Genomic DNA, 21,565 nt, shown 5'->3' with positions numbered 1-21,565 from the left:
TAGGCCTTTTCCAGGAAATTTCGGTCACTCTATAAAGCCTGACAAAATGAAACGGGAAATTTTCACACTGCTACAAATGTCTTGACACTGCATTAAAGCAAAATCTTAAACTATGTCAGGTTTGACATATGAAAATGAAAATACTATTGATACAAAGCAACAGGAAAACCGTAAGTGTTTAGGGAAGACAACAGTGGTGTTCCACACGAGTATTTTGCACTTCACCATCTTCCCACGTATTCATAATGTGCTTTCGCAGCACTTCCAAGTTACCTATCTCTATCTGAAAAAGTAAAGGTATCAGTTTCCTGGCAGGAAAGTGGAAGAAGTCTGAGTCATTTGGGTCAGGCAAGTCACCTCGGCCAGTCACTTCTTGTAACAGTGAAGTGCTGGGTAATTTCTGTGTAATTGAGAGAAATAAAACTCTGTAAAAATAAATATTTTCAAATCATGCTGCTTTCCTCTGCATACTCTATTTGTAATTACATGATCTTTTGATATATTCAAACTACTTACACTAAAATAAAATCAGAACAAAATTTATCATGAATGCACTGCAGATGGAGACAAGGGAAACATTTTCAGAAGTCTGCTAGAACAGACTCATTTTACAGCAGTGACAAGAATAAACACTGGAAAGCAATCACACTGATACCAAGTCAGTATTTTGGTATCTCAAATTTAATTAAATTTTAGTGAAAAGGCAAGAAAATAGTTCATAGTAAAGAGCACTGAGCTGTACACAGAACTATCCTCCTTCTTACCTTTAATATCTCGATGGACAATCATATTACTGTGCAAATAGTGAACTCCTTCCAAAATCTGTCGTGTATATTTACGAGTCACATTCTCTGTGAGTGCTCCGTATGATTTTAATTGGTCTTTGATGGAACCCTATGGCAAAGAAGTATGAAACACTGTAACACTTCGAGGATCACAAGTGGCCTAACACTACTGCTGTTAAACTTCAATGAAGATTATGCCTGAAATGCAGACATTTCAGGGCTTTCTAGATCATCTTAAAGCACAAACATAGTTTTGTCTCCACTGAGAAAAATACATACTTTTACTCAGAAGAGGCTGAACAGAGAAGTCATGTATTGAAATATTAAGCTATTAACTTTACGGCTATCAAGTAGCTGAATAGTGCCAGCATGTTGTACAGAAAAAGAGAACAGCACTATTTGCAGTCAAACACCACTCTCAGTTCTTTTGATGGTTAAACGATGATACTCAAGTCAGACGAAACAGATGGTGTTTACACGGGCTAGTTTATACTTGGGGAAAAAAAAGTTGTCAAGAAAAACATCACAAGTTGGAAGACAGTGCTTGAAGTGTTGGCTTAAAATAACGTTAAGTTAAAACCTCATGGTTTTGTAGCTATCTTTGTATAACCTAGCTCTGCTATTCACAGATTACTTCTGTGGTACTGTCTTTCAAATGTCAAGAAATGTCAAGAATGTCAAGAACTGAAGAATCCCCCCAAAACAAAGCCCAGAACTCACCTGAAGGAAAAACACACAGTTTTCTTCTGTGGAGTCTTACAATGAAGTACAATGCTGTTACTATTCAGAAATGTAGATCCTACGTTTTTATAAGAGCACATTTTATTTAGCTCTGTCTCCACTTGGTGAGAAAATTAAAATCTAGTTTTCTAACCTGAATGTGTTTTTACCAAAACAGTGAAAGTAGAACAGTTCAGCATGTTCATGCATTCAAGTGTCATGCAAGAAACACAAAAAAAAACACAACCAAGATTATTTTTGTCTGTACCTATTCCCACACCTATCTTAGCTACCTTTCCTTTTTTCAGAATAATTGAGAATAGCTGAGATGATGACTACTCAACAGCACAAGGTGAAGCACAGTAAAAAAGAAATATTACAATTCAAGGAAATCCAAGAGTTTAAGAATAACGCTATTTTTTTCAAAGACAATGCTAGGCACTTCTCATACCAAAATCAAACACATGGTACAAACCACACCAATTCTGAAAACACAGAGAAGACAGAGTGAGACTGCTGTAAGCATCTTTTGGTACCCATCTTTGGTTATTGTTTAACCTGAACATATCTTTACTATCTACGTGCACTTCTGCAAAAGCCGTGCTTATCACATCACATAGAAGCGATGGTTGAACTGGACTGGTTCTCTTGCTTACCCCAGGCATATATTCCATGAATATAGAGAGGGTCCTTTCTGGTGGGTCTCTCAAGAAGCCGTAATACTGAACAATTCTTTCATGCAGCAGATTTTTCAGCAGCTGAATCTCACATTCAAGTGCATTTACTTCCTACAAGGAAAAAAGCAAACAAGATTTACCATGGTCATTCAGTAATATTAAAATAATGTTCTGGCTTTTTATTTTATTTTTTATTTTTTTAAGCAGAACAGTATGTACTGCTGTTCTGAAAGGATATGTAAACTAAGTAGCAAAATGTTCTTGGAGGTTACATAAAGTTTACATACTTCGTAATCAGAAAATAACACCATTAGTTTGAGGGAAATAAAGAAAAAAAGATGCATTTTCTATAAATTGTTTGCCGTTATCTCATTGTATTTCTAATTTTGTATGAAGTTATATCTGTTCCAGAGCACAGATATCAGGATGTGTATCAACTCACTGATCCTTATGCAACATATCACAAAACTCCCATTTAATTTTTTTTATTTTTATTTTATTTTTTTTAAAGTTCAGTCTTTCTACTGGAATTATTAGCCTTATTTCTCAACTTTTCCAGAATGTCAACTGACAGACCATACTTTAAAAATGCCTCTGAGGACTATTTTGATATTGTAGTCATGAAAAACAACATGCAAATACATTAACACAGATGGTGCTTTCTCCAGAACTAACCTAATTACCAAAAATTTTGCAAACAGAAGATATTTTGAAAGACTCTACAGTAAGACGTTGAAAACGTTACTAACCCACAAAGTCAAACTTCAGTCTATTCCAGATTTCACCCAGAAGCCTTTCATTAAAACTGACTTACCCATCACAGAGTATTGCTGATACCCTCATACTTCTGAAGTTAGAAGGAAAACGTTTTTTGACATTGAATGGTACAAATTACAAAATAATATGGCAAGCAAGGTCGCAAAACTGTTGCCACTGGAGAGACTACAATATTTTATCTGTAACACTTCTGAAGAAAAGTCAGTTGTGCTGTGTATTTCTAGAGTAGTTGGTGTTGCTACTTGATTAAAAACGTAACAACGCAAATGATTCTTGGCTTTTCTCCTTGATCCTACATCACAAATAGCAGCAAGCATCACTGGTAGCCACTCAATTCTGCAGCAATGCTTACAACCTCTGCTCGCTGGCCTTGCTCACCACGGTATAAAACACAGTCCTAATGCAGGAAAAATAGTAACAATTCTTCCGTCCTGCTAAAAGCAGCAAGCATGACTTGGAAAAAAAAAGAAATGGAAGATTGGTGCTATTTTAAAGTAGTTACTCTTCTTAAGTGTCCAATACTTTTAGAAGGACAAGTTCAATTTTAGAGAGAATAAACTGTCAATGAAAGTTCAGCTCTTCAGAGAAAAACATGGCCAAAAGCAGTAGACAATCCTGATGTGCAAATCTTAGCAGATCCACCCCCAACTCAAGCCAAAGATTTAATAATTTAAATTAAAAACTGAAAAGATTTTTAAAAAGAAAAAAAAAGGAAAGAAAAATCTCATATCTTCAGAGCCAAACAAAAAAACCCTTAGAATTTAATTTCAGGAACACTTAAATTAGTGCAGATTTTCTGTTTGTATGTGGAATGCGTTTTAATTCCTATACTAGTATAAATATACAGTGCTCTGAAGTAATGATTATTTATAAAGAATTGCTTAATTTTAGAGACCAAGACTGCACCAAATTAAATTATGTGTTCACTGAATGAGGATATATATGTCTGAAAATTTTAAAGTGTGACGTAACATTAAAATCGGGTAACCAAATTCTTTGATGTATTAACAAAACGGGATTCCTAACAGTATTTTAAAACATCATCCCATTCAAGGAAAGGAACAGTTTAGCACAGAACACAGCACTTCAGTAGAAGCAAACTCTCTTCCGTATCACTTACCTTGCTGGTTTCTGGACTATCAGGATCAAACTGGACTTGCTTAACAGCCAGTTCTCTTCCGGTATCAGCATCGTAACACAGATACACTCTGCCAAATGCACCTTGACCCAGCAGTTTACCAAGTCTCCAGTTAGTTGGAGCTCGTGGTGCTGAAAAAAATAAGTATAGTTCTGGTTTTCAAGTGAGTTTGTTATTCGGCTGATTGAAAAAAAAAAAACACAACTTGAATACATAGTCTTTAAAAAAAGTTTTCTATATTTTTCTACAGTGTGTCCTGAACTTCCCCATACAAATTACGAAGATAATAACGCTTTCTATAAGATGGAACGCATGAGGTACTCTAAATTTATTCAAAAAATAATGATTTCTTCTAGAAATATACATACTTAAAGTAGTTAGTAACTTTGAATCTGAAAAACAGACAAAGCGTATTACACAAACTTAGTAACTATTTTTTTTTTAATCAAGGCATAAGTAAAATCCATCAACTACTGAAGTCATCACAAAGTATATTCGTTCCACCACAAATATAAAACAGTACCAATTAAGATCAACAATATATCAGAAAAATTGACCAACATCAGCAAAAGTAAATAGTAATTGTAATCTATGTGACCTTTCTCAGGTCCTCAAAAATCTAACACACCAAAAATAGTTTTACAGTGATTTGTTATCACAGTTGTCTGTTCCATGCAAAAATCTACGTGAAGGTTGGCGCAGTAAGCAATGAAAAGACTGCAGAGCCTACAGACTTATTTTTTTTCCCTATTAGAGAGAAAAACATTACTTATCACATACTTATCATTTGATGACATGCCTGGTTTTGACATGGTATATTCGAAAGCTAAGAGTTTACAGCAGAGTTTACAAAATTCCTTAACTTACAGCGACTTGGTGGGCTGATGTCCATCACTGACAAGGTAGGATTGTCTATGTCACTTCCCCTTCTCCTCATTCTGTTATCTTCATATTCTGGCGTAAAGACGCTGCTTCCGCTACTGGTGCTCAGCGAGTGATCGGTGGGACTGAAACTAACCGGTGATCGGAAGCTGTTCCCCTGAGTCCTTCTGGCTCTCGGAAAAGTTTTACGACCTTCAGAGTTATACAGAAAAAAAATTATGCTACACTGCAAAAATATACTCCTGTGTAATTTATGTATGCAAATACTTTGTGAATTCCACTTAATGTAGTTCAAGTTTCAACGCCATATGATATATGCAACGATTATAGAATTTACTGGTCTAACTTTCAGACTAGAAGAAAACAAACATTCATCAAAGGTGTATGTAGGGATTAGGCAAAACAGTTCATTTAAAGTGTCTGAAACTGGGAGCAGCATACAAATGACAGTTTTTAGAACTGTTCTGGAGTTTAACTGCCATGCTTCAGAAACCTGAGGGGCTGTGAGGGCAGGAAGGAAAATGCCCTGCCTCCATTTGTATTGCTCTGTTAAGATGCAAAGAATAAACTTCTAATAAAAAGAAGAGAAAGAGAGAAAGAGAGAGAGACATATTCACCCTTTTACGAAAATAAGAATCAAAAGTAGAGAAAGATCTACATTTGGAATCAGAGGGAAGACCACAAAATAATCATCCCAAACACCCCATGATTCATAGATAGTGACAGCATTCAAATAAAAAAAGGACATTGATATTCAAAAAGGTCAATTGCAACCAGATGCTTAACACAATGTCAATATATTTAGGTAATGAACATTTTTAGGTCTGCATGGTTTGATGAAGTTTCTTCCTAGGGAACTCAAATAATGAATCAGACACTCCTTCAGCTAAGCCTTACGCTGGAGAGGGAGTTTCCAAGGGACTGAAGGCAGATGAAACATCTTGGAAAAAGCGGACTCAGATCTATACATGAGTCAGATCAATTTCAATTCTAAGATAAATATGGGAACAAACTATTAAGCGGTTTTATAAACTACTGAGAAGATAATAAGGTGAGAAAACAGCCCAAATTGATTTCATGTGTATCTATCCAGTTTACCCATTTCATAAGGACATTCTCATAAGCCAATTAATGAATTGTTGCATAGACCAACTTACTGTGAAGTGGATGCCCAAGACAGACTCTGAGCAGTTACCAGTGATGTCTCACCCAAAAGAGAATAATTTAAGTGGACACGTATAGCAGGTTACCTTCAGTTCACCTCCTTACACTATTTTTAACTGACGAGATATATACATATATATGATGGAACAGAGTACACTGAAATACTGCAAGTGACATCAAGAGTGGCTTGCAGTACTTTTAAAGATCAAATTCACAGTGATGTTGGTAAATTGGAGATGATTCACAAACCAACAAGAAGAAATTCAGTAAGGAAGCAAACATATATACTTAAAGAGAAATCAATTTCAAAAACCACAAAGTGAAAAATAATTAGCTGACTAACAGTAACGTAAGAAAAGGATATGGGAATTGTAATAGACCATAGACCAAACAGTAGTCAGTATGGTGACTGAAGGAAAAATAAAGTGCCATTCTGGAATGCATTAACAGGACTGTTGCATACAAAGTCATGGTTACACCCTGTTATACATAAAGCAGCCACTAGAAAAACCTCAGCTAGAGGACTCTATTCAGTTTTGGCCACCACAAGACTATAGAGAAGAGACCAGAAAAAAAAAATAAGGGCCTTTCAAAAATGCTTGAGGAAAGGTTTGAAAGAAGAAAGCTAACAAGAAACAAAACAGATGGTTGTGTGACGTAACTTTACATATGGGCAGTGATTTTTTCCACTGTGTTAAAATGGACTAACTAGTTACTTGTTTCATGTGCAGGAAAAATGATTTAGGAGACAGAGAAAGGTAAGTGATAAGCAGATTATATAGAGAGCTATCTAAAGCAGTGCAGTGTCTCTTCTCTTAGAGTCACTTTAGAGTTTACTTGAGATTCAGCATGACAGATAGGAGTCGATTTAATCCTGCCTCAGAACAAGGGACTGGATCAAAGTTGCCTTGTTCCAGTTTGGTATTTCTGTGATTTCCACAGCAGAATTCTGTTTATTGCTGTAGTCATTCCAGACTACAAACGAAAGCATCAGGTCTCTGGAGAAGTTTCTTCTTAGCACACTGAACTAGTGAGATACGCTGAAGTCAAAGAATCCTTCAGCTGCTCCTCTCTCCTTCCTTTTGAAATTCAAGATGTGTTGAATTTAATTGAATGTAATTACTATTCAAATGTGGGTTTTGGCCACTTCAATAAACATCAGTCTTGCATTCCAGCAATTTATTCCATCAGTTGATTTTTAATTCTCTGTCAAATTGTCTGCTCTTCAATTTTATTTTCTCTTAATTGGAGAACATGTTAACAGTAACTCCATTTAGAATGCGGTGTTTGTGCGTGGTTTTTTTGACCAAAACAAGAAATGACAAACTAACTTTGGATAGGAAAGGGTCACAAAGGCATACACTGGGTGATTTGTGAAAGATATAAAAAAAAGTTCTATCTTTGGTCTGTTCATGAGTCATGAATTCTGTAATCCATAACTTTACCAGAGGTGAGACTACTCAGCAGCTCTAGAAATCATTACAAGTTTATCAAGCAAGTTTGGGGAAAGAAGTTAAGTTCTCCGTTTCTTCAATACTTTGTTTTATTAAGATTTTACTATCAGAATTTTCTTTTTCAGTTTTTAAGAAGAGAAAAACAGGTTAATTAAGTTGAACGCTTGCAGTATTTACACTTACCATCATTGTAATCTTGTTGATGATATGAAATATGGTATCTTCGGGGATAAGTCCCACCCTTTCCAAACTTCTCGAATATGGGAATATCATATTCTACTAGAAAATAAAAAGATAAATTTCAAAATTAAAAATACGACAAAAGGCATATTAATCAGTTTGGCATTATAATTTTAAACTCAGAGGAACATATCAGAGGATATGTTTCAAGTTGAAGCCTCAAAGCAAAAAAGACTATAGAAAAAAATCCCCAAACGACGAACAAATCACTAGAACTAAAAGGACATCCAGCCTGAAATTCCAAAGGATTTCAAGAATATAACTCAAGTTGTTTGTAATCTCTTGCTTAAAACAGTATCAGTGGACTGCAGCATGCCTAGTTATTCTGTTTATTTTTTCTAGAGGAATTCTGGGAAACTATAGTTCAGCTGGAAAAGCAGCAGAAACTACTATAAATAATAAAATTTAAAAATGCATAATACGAAAGTCTGGTAAATGAGTCAACACAGCTTGAATTACTAAAACACAGTGAAAAAATCCTTTATAACCTATGAAGTATTCATACTTTAAAGGCAAAGTTACTTCACGAATAAGTAATTGGTTAAAGATAAACACATAAGATGGGAGTAAGTGGTCAACAGTACCACAAGAATCTGGGCTACAAATCACAGGAGTTTAATTAAGCGTGAATTCTCTGGGCAGAACAATGTGAGGTGACAAAATTATCTGAAGAAACAAAGCCAACAGAAGAATTACAGGAAGCCCTTCAGAGTAACTGGTCGGGTGTTAAAATGACAGATGGAATTCAATGTAGACTAAAGGACTGAGAGAGAGATTTCCAGGAAAGCAGCAGCTAAACTCTGTCAGCTGAAAAGCAGACTACATGCAATAAGTCCTTAAGACATACTGAACAAAGTTTTGGTCTATTCCTACCACACAGAAAAAGATTTAGAAGTTCAAAGATGATCAAAGATACAAAATAGTATCCATAAGGAGTGCAGGTCTCTACGGTATAGAAAAGCAACAGCTTAAAGGGAGCCATGAGAGGTCCATAAAAATCACAAGGGGCATACTTCTTTATGAAACACAATAAACCACACAACTTCTTTTCTTAAAATTCTGTTGATGCTGAAAGAGTGTACACAAATTAAAGAGGGAATGTAGAAATTTGTGGAAGAAAAAAAATCCATCAAAGTACAAAAGAGTATTTGCAGAATCTTTAAGCCATACCTGACTGGGAATATATTCTGAGGCAGGAATACTACACACTCATCTATAGAAGCCTGATACTGCTTGTGGTAGGAGAACAGACTGGGCCAGGTGAACATTGTTTCTAACTTTATAAACTTTTTTTTTTGTTATACATCAAATCATGAGAATAGATACTGAATAACAAGTTGCAGGATTAGTATGTATCTCTAGGATCCTTAAAAAACACAGTTATGTGAATATACCTTCATAACTAACAAAGTGTGTTAAAATATGTAACAGACCAAAAAAAAACAAAACAAAAAAAAACAAAACAAAAACCCACCACCAAGCCCATATAGAAAACATCCTGGATTCACTGGAAGCTAAATTTTATATTGAGGCATGTCCATAAAAGTTACCTCAAAATACTTTCAAGGTTACCCATTGCACTTGGTATCCTGAACCACGCACAACAATTTGGATGCAAGCCAGAGCATGGTATGAAAACAACATTAGTGGTGATGATTGATTAATTTATAGGCACAGCGCATGGTTCTCCTTCAATCTTGTACTTTGTAGAGCTTTCATTTACAGCAGTTAAGAACACTTAAAAGTGTTCCTCCTTTCACAGAGTAGAAAATGAATGCTCCAACATTAAATAAATTAACAAAGGTTATGCACCAATATAAAGATGGACATTACAGTACAGTTTAATCAACTGTTGTGTGCCCCTACCCACCACATCCTTTGTTCTTTTCAGAGGCAGGTATGTTACAACCCTGCTGTTTCACACAATAATTAAAAGAAAATGTTTAGAAGATCTTAAATTTCGTTGTATCTTTTACTGTGAATATTTACATTGGATTTTGTTGCTGTTTTCCACTACCATAACAAGTTTGTGTAACATAATGCCTCTTAACGTGAACTTTCCTTTTGAGTCCTATTACTTGCAAGAAGAAGTATTTTGGAAAGATATTATTGTCCAGCAATTTTGCCTACCTGAGAATTCCTGATGATTATCTGGATAGCTCTGTGCTCTTGGCATCCGTGATTTGGGATAGTTGTCTCTACAAGTGTAAAAACACACAGCAGTTAAAAATTACTGGTTTAGCACTTAATCTTACTGTGTCACAATTCTTTATGACTGGTGAAAGCTTATTGCTACACAAGCCACTGTATCTGCTTACAAAAGTGGAACAGTTAAAAAAAATGAAATCAATTAGGTATCAATAATAATCCACTAACAATGGAAAAGCTTCCTCATTAAGCTTAATGTAGTAAGGGAACAACAGACTGTGTCAATGAGTAATGATATGAGTAAAAATCTGAATTAGCACTAATAAAGCTACAAAGGAGCACTGCTGTTTTAACGTTTTTAAGGCTAAACACAAAGGTTTATAGACTGGCAAAATCTCTTATGCAGCTTACAAAAATCCTTAATGAAATTTAACCAAAGAAATGCAGAAGCTTTTAATGCCTCAAGAAAATTTCCTCTTCTCTCCATGAAAGCCATAGGACTGCTATATTAATTTTACTGAGTTACAGAATGATGAATGATTTTTTTGGTTCTTATATGATCGCATTGTTTCTTGCCAACAGTTGGTATGCAACTCCTAGTGACCAAAAGGAATGGATGGGATTGGAGATCAGGGCAACCAAATACAGTACATTTCTAAAAACATACCAAAACAATCTCTTCTTTTTTCTGTTAAGAATTCCCCTAATAGGTAACAGAAGCTGAATGGTGACACAAAACGTACACCTCTGCACAAAACATTTGAAAGTGGGGTGAAAAAATAAATAAAAAAGGAAAACAGACTAAGCAGAGATGACAAAACTAGTAAATAAAAAGCAACAAAAAAGTTTCGAAGCAGAAACAGAGTCAAATTAAGATTGCCTTGTTTCCCCTTCTTCCACTTGTCCCTACCCCATAAAAAAAGCTAAAAATTTGTTGAACTTCTGTTCTATTTAGCTATATTAAACTTTGTATGTATTTAGCCACATTTCGTGTCTATTGTTTTGTTTGTGACATGAAGAAATATTATTTAATTCAAAAAGTTATTTGTAAGACCAAATGCATTTCTGTCCTCAAATCATTCTCAAATGAAAAGGTACCGTGGAATACTATAGCTCTGACTGACTGCCCTAAGCAATGATACCCGACTTCTTACCTCTCTATTAATGAAAGCATTTAATTAGCAGTATTCCTAATGTAGTAGTTCCCAATAAACAAGGAGCCAATCTGCACAATTTAAGACCCCACTTTATTCACCTGACCAACCAGAAGTCAAACAGAAACGCGTACAGTTTGGGGTACCTGGCAGCTGAGAACCTGTGGGCAGTGATCCTCTCAAAATACATGCATCTCCTGACAGGTCAATAAAAAGAGAGCTCCAGACCCACCACCGTACACGCTGCTTCTCGCTAACTGACAGGTTTAAACAAAGAAAAATAAGCGGAAAGTCTGCAATGGGAAGAAGTGACAGACTGGACAGTAGCTGCAAGGAAAACGAGGGGATTGACTGTGTAAGTCTTAAATCAATTCTACCTCCTTTCCTGAATTGGGTACCCTCACCCTTGGAAAAAGGGGAAGTTCACATCACACAGCAGTACCTAAGAAGTGTAAATTTGATGGGGACGCTCAATGCCGAGGAATACACTTTATATATGCAAGAGTGGAAAAACGTAGTTTAAATGTTTAGTCTATTTTTGTAGTATCCAAAATCTAAATTTAGGTTTCAAATGCAAATTTAAAAAGGAAAAGAGAGCTACTTTTTTTTTCCTGGGCATTAGTAAGCAATTATATTTCAATAAGCTTTTATAAGCAATGCAGTCTATTGCTGTAAATTAAGCAGCTGCCCCTCCAATTTTCATGGCCTGTTCTGCATCATAAAGGTCTTGGATAGAGAGAAATTTCTAGAAGTTCAGTAATAGCTGTTGCTGGAGAGTTTTTATATGTTACAACTGATACATTAAGCAATCTAACAAAGATAAATAATGAATGCAAGTAATTCTTACCCATCTAAAGGGCTGTCAAGTGAGGGACAGCTTCCTGAGCCAGAATTTTCAGGACTGCTCAGAGACAGTGGATCCAGCATCTATTAAAAATACAAACAGGTATCAGAGCAACAAGTTAAAGTTTTTGTTTTTTAAAATACTTGAAGCTTCTGGCTTTTCAACTCCTAATAAGTAAGTTTATGAACATGTATATATACATATATATACATTCATATACATATGAATATCTATCTATCTATATATAAAATTAATTACCAGAGAAAACGTTGGCTGCCATAGTTGAACCTGCAATACGTATTTTTTCCCTGAAAGGATTCCATGATTTTCCTCTCATATAAATAAAGTTAAAAGTATTTAATCCTCAACAATGGTCCACACACACCTAGTTGTACTGCTACACTCTTCCTGCATGCACTGTTGACTATTAATATTATAGCAATACCTGCATGAAATTGTCTCAACAGAATAAGGTCTCCAAAGAGAGAAAAAGGTTAGAGAATTTTTTATTTTTTTTTTTAAAAAAAGTGGATTTTGTTGCCATCAAGGAAAAAAACTCATATGACACTGATTGTGATGAATGCAATTTGTACAATCTGTGAAATGATTTAAGTTTCACCAACTAGAATTCACAGAAAATTGCAGAAATAAAATACTGTAAAAAGCTTCTAAACATCTCTCTCTGGTTAGGACTCCAAGCAAGTTATGCAGAATTATAAATAGAACTGAACAGCAGATGGAAGGAGAAAGATGGAGGAACACAAATTATAAACCTCCTTCCTTTTCACCCAAACTAAAATACACTTTCATCTGAAACTGGAGTTTACAAAAAAACAACAACGAAACACCGAACACCAGAAACTGATTGCTTCCTAAAGCACTTCAGACATACTAGTAATCAGTACTCACAAGTTACATGAAATCTTCCATGCACCAGTGTGAACAAATCATAAAACTGACTATCTAGGCCAGATCCATCACATAACGAAAATAGATATCAACACTTCCTTGTTGCTCAAATTCTTATCTAGAGAGAAGTAAAAAGGATGCTCTTGACAGTCAGCTATTTCTACCAGCTGATGTTCATTTTAGTTTCTCTCTCACGACCTCCCTTAAGTCTTCGGTGTAAGGACTGGCAAATATTACTTCCTTCTCTTTTGCAGTAAAGCAATCTGAAATTTTTACACATCTATTTTTCAAAAGATGTAGAAACAGAATCTAAATCTTGAATATAATACTAATGTCCATTTTACTAGCGTGCCTCTCAAAAACAATGAGAAGCTCACCTGTTGTCTCAGAACGAGCTCCTTCCTGAAATATAACTTTTTTGGTATGTTATACAACATCTGCAATTTTTTATGATTCGGATGACAGTCTACTGCTGTAGATTAAGCAGTTGCCCCTCTGATTTTTATGGTCTGTGCTGTGTCTTAAAGGTCCTGGGTACATAACTTTGTAAGCACCCATCAAGGACTTAGTAAAGAAATAGTGCCGAGGAAGTGAGTTTGTAGTCTACAAACTCAGACACTTAAAATGAACTCTATATTGGGAAGGATTAAATTCACCATACGTTCAACGATTATATTCCTCTTCTATCATGCTGAGCAGTGAGTGCTGAAAGGGAACTAAAACCCTTTCTGCTGCCAGATCTATTACCCCTATAATTTAACACAGTGCATTCCAACTGGCAGACCATGGCCCACTTCTCTCCAACCCACCATCTTTTCCCTAGGGGAAGTGTGGGGTCTGAGCGTGAACAGCAGTGCTGAAATAGCTCATCAGAAGAGCAGGGTAGAGCCCTCCACTCCCAAATTCCCCTCCTGTCGGTGAGGCAGGCTGTGACAGACAGGCAGCATGGTCAGCACTTGAAAAGGTGATGTGGCAACTTAGGGGCAAGGGAACAAAGAGAGGTTGTGAGGCCCCAACACCTAAATCCGGACCTGGAGGTTGCTCAGGATGAACTAACCTGGCTTCCCATGGAAGTAAAACTCTTTTACTTAAATTCTGCTGACAGCTCACATGGCAGCTCTTACGTAGCAGGTTACATGCTTAACTACTCTGGAGTGAAAGGACATCCTGGGCCTCTGAGCTCATCTACCTGGCCAGTCAGTGGCCAAAACTGACTTTGTCCAGGCCAAAAGCAATCTTTTCACTGAATGAACCCAGGCTGGATGTGACCACGTGGCTGTGATAATGAATAGTGCCCCAGTTAGGAGATTCAGTCTCTACTCCCGACTCAACCATGAAAATTGTGCAATTCATTGCACAATCTCTTTGCCTCTATTTTTATTCCATCATCTGTCTCTCATTTACTCAGCTCATAAACCACTGCCTCTTGCCATTTGTGAATGCCATGCCAACGTCAACAGGAACTTGAAATGATTTGGGTATGAAGTATTATTTTTTCCTCTCCTTAAAATAACCTTGTCCACTGCCAGTTCTGTGAACCATTACATTCCTCCATCTTTCCCTGATGTTTTTAAGAGGAATTTTGATATTCAGAGAGCAGGATTTTTATAAATACTAAGTGTGCTGGTAAGCCCACACAAATAACACAGGTGAGTAAGGAGAGCAAAATATCACATATTTGTGATCACCACACAATAAAATACAACAACAAAGTATTTCAGAGCTTATTTATACCAGGCCCATCATCAGCCTCCTCCTTCTACCCCAAAACACTATCAGCTGAGTCCAAATAACTCAGACAGACCCAAACTCATCTTTAAAACCTCCTCTGATTACCTCTGGAAGTTGCAAAACTAATCTTACTTACATACCCTTCTTACTAAAAAAAAAAGTTTTTGTGCTTTCCAACATGGGCATCTCTTGCTGTAATTTGTATCTTTCACTACTTCACCTATCATGAAAATGAAGAATACCATCTTTCTCTTTGTAGCAACAGATTTAAACAATTGAAGAGACTTACAGAGAAAAAAATAGGTTCTACAAGACTAAATAAGCATAAATATTTTAACCTTCACTTACAGACCATGTTTTCTAGGGCTTTTTTTTCCCCCTGTTCTAATAATTCCATATCCTTCTTGAAATAGCAGTATTGTAAATCAATCTCACTCACAAAACCTTTAATTTCAATAAATCACATACGTACCTGATCCATGCTTTCTGGAATGAATTCACCCTCACTGTTGATACTGGTGAATGACCCATTTCGGGCCACCTGGTGCAGCTCATCTGGAATGTATCCTGGGGGAGGTGAACTCCTATCGCGAGTATTTGAACCTTTTGAAAGAACAGGGCTAGTAAGAGTCTCTTCATGAATCGCAAATCCAGGGTCTTTATTCACATGCTTCATAGAGACTGAGCCTGCCTGGATCACTTACTCTTTTAGAAACTTTCTAAATGCCTATTCAATACAAGCATTTAAAATCCGTAGGCCAGGAATTATGAAAATGTGGGAGCAGGATTGCTTCACCTATATTATTTTTTTTTCTATTTTACAGGAACAGAAATATAATTCATCCATGTAGCCATCTTCTTTTGAAACAAAATAAAAATTCAAACCCTTCTCACCACTACTTTCCCATGTCAACTAATCCTTTCCACCTCTTGACAGTTTCATTTTTTTTTGTAGAATATTATATCTGCAAGAACATGAATAACTATAGTCTTAATAAATGCATAACAAATTAACTCATCTGAAAAAGCATTAACTCTAGTTTCATAATTAAATTTGGAAGCTAACATCACACCAACATAAAAACACGAATAGGCAAAAAGGTTATATCAACGCCAAAAAGAAAGAAAAAAGTATCTTGAACAAATGTTCACACATTAAGATTAAAAATATAGGAGTCAAACTGAGCAAGAAAACATGTTCCCATATAAACAAAGATTTGTTCATTAACTTGTTCCTGTATCTGAAAATTAAGGCAAATATTAACATCTTTTCTTTATACCTACCAGTTAGCACAAATAATTCTACATAAGTGTATATGCTCATGGATGATTTTTTTTTTCCTTTGGGGGGGGGGGGGGGGAGGTGGGGGCGCAGGGGGAAGCTTGTGAGGGACAATTTTCTATACTGTACATTAAAAGGTGGCTATCTTTGACTTAAAATTCAAAATTCACTCATCAGAAGACATACTCTATAGTACAGAGTCATCCATAAGTAAGAGAAACATAAACAGTCTGTGTTGAGAGCAAGATTTTCATGAAGAGAATATCACAAAAGTTTTTACAATTAAAGCTATTAAAATCCATAGCTTACCTACTACAGGAAGCTGCCTTTTTCTCTCTGTGACACCAAACACCGTATTATCTAAAGCTTCCAGAGAGGGTAAGGGTTCCACATTATTTACACTAGGTGACTGAAAAAGAATATATATTACAGACTACAATTATTACTTTATTCTCCTGACAGTCAAAAAACTTCACAATCTTTTAAAGGCTTTGTCCAAAGTATTCATTTTTTCAAGGAGTCAAAATGAAATTTACAAATTTATATCAAAAATAATCTATTTCAGTAGCTCATTCTTAATATTTAAAATAATTTTCCATATGCACTAGTATACAGGATCCTATCAGTACCATGGCTGTGATCTGTTAGATAATAGCAAAAATAACTTAAATATTTAACCTACAGCCACTGTTTCCTAAAACACTGCTACTGTTAGCTAAAACAAGCATTCAATGTATCACAAAAGCGCATCACCAGCACACCACTTAAATTATAGTTTCAAATAACTACAGTAGCTTAAAATTCCATGCACTTTTCAAATTTGTATTACATCCTCATCCTTCTAAGGAATACTTTTCAACCACTGTAAGGAAGGCATACAAAAAAAGAGGAACAGTATCTAGGAAAAAGTTAAAACTGACTCAATACAAAATGCTAATACATGCTTCTTGAACTGAAGAAGTAGTCCTTAATAATTTCAACTGGGAAAATGTCATCGTTAAGAAAAAACAAATTATACTTCAATCTGAAAACTGAGGAAAAAGACATTTAGGATGTTAACTCATACCTGTGTATTTCCATGTATTACAAGCAATATTTTGAGACTCTTCATATGAACACTACGGTCAAGCAGTTCGACTGCTTTGTCCAGGTCATCTTGTGTGGTTAATGGTATCACAAGCTACAAAAAGGAAAAAATAATAAATAGCTGTCTTAAACAGGACATGGGAAATAAATTAGGAAGTCGAATACAGTAGAACAGATAAATTGATGTTCTCTTTCCTTTCATTCCAAACAACTTGAAAATAAGATTCGTTAACAATATCTTAAGTTACCACCAAAATGCACCAGCAAAAGTCTTAAGGCCAAACTTTAACTCTTCCTTTAGAGGCCTTCAGTAGCTACAGCATGTTGAAACAAGTCTTCACAATGTGGTAACAACTATTTCACATATGCACAACTTCATTTCCTACAGTTTCAGAGACATGTGCAGTGTCAATATATTTTCCATTTCCTAAACTAATGCAAGTATGAAAGAAGAATGAGGACATCTTATTTTCTGGACTACAAGGCAGATTTTTCTTTCTCATAATATCACAGCTGTATTTGTTTGAAGTTGTTTCACTTACGTAATGCCTCCAATGAACAACAGAATTTATGACAATTATATCTGGCTACATAGAACAACTGTGGTTTTCACTAGAATCCACCTGGCACACACGTTTCTTCAGAACAGAAAATATGCCATTAAAACCCACTTCAAATGAGAGTTCCATAGTACTAAAATAGGGCATATGTTTCAGGAGTATACGTTATGACTGTTTGTAACAAAGGAGCACCAAAACATGGATTTTTTAAAAAGAGCTATTCTACTTGTTAACAGTTTCGGTCAGTGATGCTCCAATACAACAGATAAAATGAAGTCTTTTTATACCCAAAGAAAAGGGAATGAGAAAGGAAGGTCTTGATAACAAATGAGCATACTTTTCATTTTAAGTTGCAGTTTTAATGCTAATGGCAGGTTATTACCATCACACTTCTGAAAGGTGACGTGATGGTTTGCCAACTAACACAGAAGATGACAAGCAGAAAACCTGCTCAAACATCTAAAAACCTATCAGAGAAGGGAGCTAAAGCATTACAAACACCTGTTTTCTCTGAACTTCTGAATCTCCAGAAGGAATTCCTTTTGTAGAAATTCTTTATTTCAAGGATCACTTTCAAAAAAGTGTCTGGTTAGCAACCAACAAACAGCAACTATGAGTATTGTCTTCTGCAAAGATGCAGCAATTACACTGTGCATAACCAAGCACACAAATAATCCTCCAAGCATTTGCTGACTCAAGGCCAAAAACAGAAGTGAGTCCTAAGAACAGATCCTGTACCCATAAACATATCTTCCATTAATAATCCCATCTCTGCTTCTAAAGGAAACCTGGAAGTAATCCTGATCAGGTGTCACTTACACCTGTGGCCTGAGAGCATTAGCATCCAGCTACTATTCAGGAAATCTCCGTGAACCAGACACTTTAAGAGGAACAACAGTTAAGCTTAGGCCTCCAAACTACACATTATTAAATGTAGCATTGGTGTAATTACATAATGAGATTCTCAAAACAAAGAAAAAAACACCACAGAAAACAACAAAATACAACACTGTACAATAAAGTATAGCTGTTACTATAGAAGTTTACAAACACAACGAAGCTCAAAGAAGTAAAGATTTTCCTGAATTCATGCAACTGGTCTGTGGCAGAGCAGGAAGAGAAGTTGCTCATTCCCAATCAAGTGTGAGATACAGCTCTCCCCATTAAACAACTCATGAATCTCCTACATATCTTAAGTTAGACAAGCCTTACATATCTGAGAATGCAAACATTAGAAATCTGAGGTTTTGTCACAGGAGTGGTTCTCATTGCTATCGAGAGCAAATTTCAGCCTTAAAATAATCTACGTACAAGTCACTGAAAGTTTAGAAAACACAGAATATTACCTCATTATTGCTGTAATGTAAATCCATAGTCTGTCCAAAAGCAACCTTAGCTTTAGCTGCAAGATCTTCAAGTTTGACAGGCCTTGGTAACTGGAGGATTCTGAAACGTAATTTAAGTTAGAGAATTTTTATCAATTACTTATGAAAATCTGTTACCTCACTACTTAAGAATACTCTTAGAATCAAATTTATTACTAAAAAGACCAAAAGAGGCTCTGCTGTATTCACTGTTCCCTATATTTAGGAATAATTAAAAAAAGAAAAGCGGTGAAAAAAATAAAAGGGATAATCAAGCATAAAATCAGACTCCATTATAAGTGTTTAACTTGCTTATATATGGCTTCTTTCTTAACTTAATCCTTTACCTCCAATTCAAAGGGAATTTCTTGAACATCTACCATTTCATTTTCTTCTTTAGAAAAAGTAGAGTAAAACAACGGACTACCACAGGCTGATGAGCGTAAACATCAGGAAGAAATTAGCCCTGCAGTGCCCATTTTTTGGAAATCCAGAAGTTTCTCATCTGAGGAAGGTTACTAGACGTAACCATCCTTAGAATAACAAATTACACATTCAAACTGATGAGTCCATCGTTAACTGTGCAAGTGTACTCCCAATAAGAACACTGCAGCTGTAGGCCAACTGTTCCAATTTTCATTTAATTGGATGCCTCTCCAAACCAAAAAGACCAAAATGGCTATTACTGACCCTTTGCTATAGAAAAGTATTGTATTATTTGGGACAGAACACTATTAAACAAAAGGAATCTTTTAGAAGTGACTAAGCTAGTCAGGTACATTTATATTTTAAAAAGAAACCACACAAATTTGGTTTAGTAGAAAACTTGGCAACGGATAACTGTCTCTTTTATCAGTGTTTTAAGCAGTACATTGGTTAGGGAACAATATTTCATACTGAAATGAGTCTACAAGCAAGGTCACTTCCAATTTAAAATTATTATAAAAAAACAACAACCAACAATAAAATCAAATAAACATATCAAGTCTTACTGTAGTTCACAATTTGTTTAGGAGGTCTGGAACTCTGCCTACCACAGTGCATGCTCCTTGGTACAGAGCGCCACATTCACTGCTGCAAGGGCTTTGGAATCACTTCTCTTTCCCACTTCCCTTTTTAAAAACTAGCGAGAAAGCCATTGCACAACTTATTTTTCTTGCATCATTTCATTATTTTTTCCTTTAGATCTTCATGTTCAGGCAACAAAAGTATTAGAACTCCTGCTGAGCAATGAGCCTGGCCTGCCCCATACCCTTGGACAAGCAAATTCAAGTTGCTTTGGACAATCCAAAACAGAGCTAGGCTTATCAGCATAAAAGCTTGGGAAGGTATCTGTCCATGCACTTACTTCATTCTTGTTTTCACAGTGAACTGTTTAACTTGGTCCACAGCGAAATGAATTAAGATAAACTACAAAAATGCATGGCCATGCAGGCTGGCAGTGAGTAAGCAGTTCTTTGTTTTAAACACACACTTCCGTTTATTTCACAAGAAATCCCAAGGTAGAGAAGTCCCCAGTTTTAAAAGGCTTTTAAAAACTTATTTCCTCCAAAGTACTTATAGCACTCAACCATTACCATGACACTGTGATCTGTGATGTTCAGAAAAACGAACAGAAAAAGATACTGAAGGATGTTAACACCTAGCAAATTTACTGTTATTTCCCCTAACTTGTATAAAGGGAGATCACAAGTTGTAATCAGCATGGACACACACTCATCTGTTGCACATCACAAAGGACTGCCAAGGAGCAGCAGAGGTTTTGTTCTGAAGCAATCTTTGCTTAAGAACTTTACCAATTCTATTGACAAATAGCATGACGAGGATTTTATTTCCGTTTTCATTAAGTATTTTCAAAAACCTTATTTTCTAACTATTTCTCTGTAGGTACAATCCTTTCAGAAACAGGCAAGACAAAATACAGTTGCCTGCAAACCACTTCTGCACGGAATTGGAGGTAGACTTCTGTGAAATCTTTTGAGCGGCCAGTAGAGCAGTGTTATATAGAGATGCTTCTATGCTTTAAGCATGCACATCATTCACCTACCTCTCATACAAGGATGAAACTGATTTTAACTGATTATTCAAAAAATACCAGTGAAGACAGTCTAACTATAAATTCTAGTAAATTTTCCTATTACCGTTCTCAGACTGGTTCCTCCAAAGCACAAGCCACTATTAAGATTAAAGATCTAGGCTTCTTACTCCAGGTTGCAGAGTAACAATACATTACCATGCATTTATTAAGCAGCAAACAAAAAAAAATTTGCTGGTCTACTCATATTTAAGGTCTAAGCTAAGAAATTGCTTTAGGCTACAAACATCTACCTGAAGAGTAAAATCACAAAGGATATTACATGGGACATAGCTACAGTAAGACATTTCTGCATTTACGTATAACCTAATATTAAAACAGATTAATTCTGCATAAATTGTGCTTATATACAAATTGAAGTTAAGATCAAGCCAAACATACTCAGATATCTGAAACACTCCGAACAGTTATTTGAAACTTTGTGACAGGAGTGCAACAAAATCTATGAATAATTAAAAGCCTGTTTCCTGAGTTCCCAGCTTACCTTTTTTCACCTCGATGTTCAAATTTGACTCTAACATCATTCTGTAACAAAAGGGATACAGAAACACCACT

At 35.7% G+C, this 21,565-nt stretch overlaps 1 protein-coding gene across 4 annotated transcripts in view; it reads right to left on the bottom strand.

The window, feature by feature from the left end:
• Nucleotides 1–21,565, bottom strand: part of MAP3K2 (mitogen-activated protein kinase kinase kinase 2) — a 51,713-nt gene that overhangs the window by 9,049 nt on the left and 21,099 nt on the right. For 3 of the 4 annotated variants that reach the window (XM_083841952.1, XM_083841955.1, XM_083841953.1), the window contains 12 exons: nt 21,495–21,535; nt 18,898–18,997; nt 16,972–17,085; nt 16,215–16,314; nt 15,096–15,226; nt 11,987–12,066; nt 9,968–10,035; nt 7,781–7,876; nt 4,965–5,171; nt 4,080–4,228; nt 2,162–2,293; nt 765–894 (listed from right to left, as the gene is read on the bottom strand). In XM_083841952.1, coding sequence (XP_083698078.1) covers nt 765–894; nt 2,162–2,293; nt 4,080–4,228; nt 4,965–5,171; nt 7,781–7,876; nt 9,968–10,035; nt 11,987–12,066; nt 15,096–15,226; nt 16,215–16,314; nt 16,972–17,085; nt 18,898–18,997; nt 21,495–21,535 — 1,348 coding nt within the window. The remainder of the gene's footprint in view (nt 1–764; nt 895–2,161; nt 2,294–4,079; nt 4,229–4,964; nt 5,172–7,780; nt 7,877–9,967; nt 10,036–11,986; nt 12,067–15,095; nt 15,227–16,214; nt 16,315–16,971; nt 17,086–18,897; nt 18,998–21,494; nt 21,536–21,565) is intronic. The other variant, XM_083841954.1, reaches the window with a different exon arrangement.

Source organism: Anser anser (assembly GCF_964211835.1).
Source record: "Anser anser genome assembly, chromosome: 6".
Taxonomy (NCBI): Eukaryota; Metazoa; Chordata; class Aves; order Anseriformes; family Anatidae; genus Anser; species Anser anser.
Note: the sequence above shows the minus strand (reverse complement) of the source record. Positions and strands in the feature narration are given on the sequence as shown.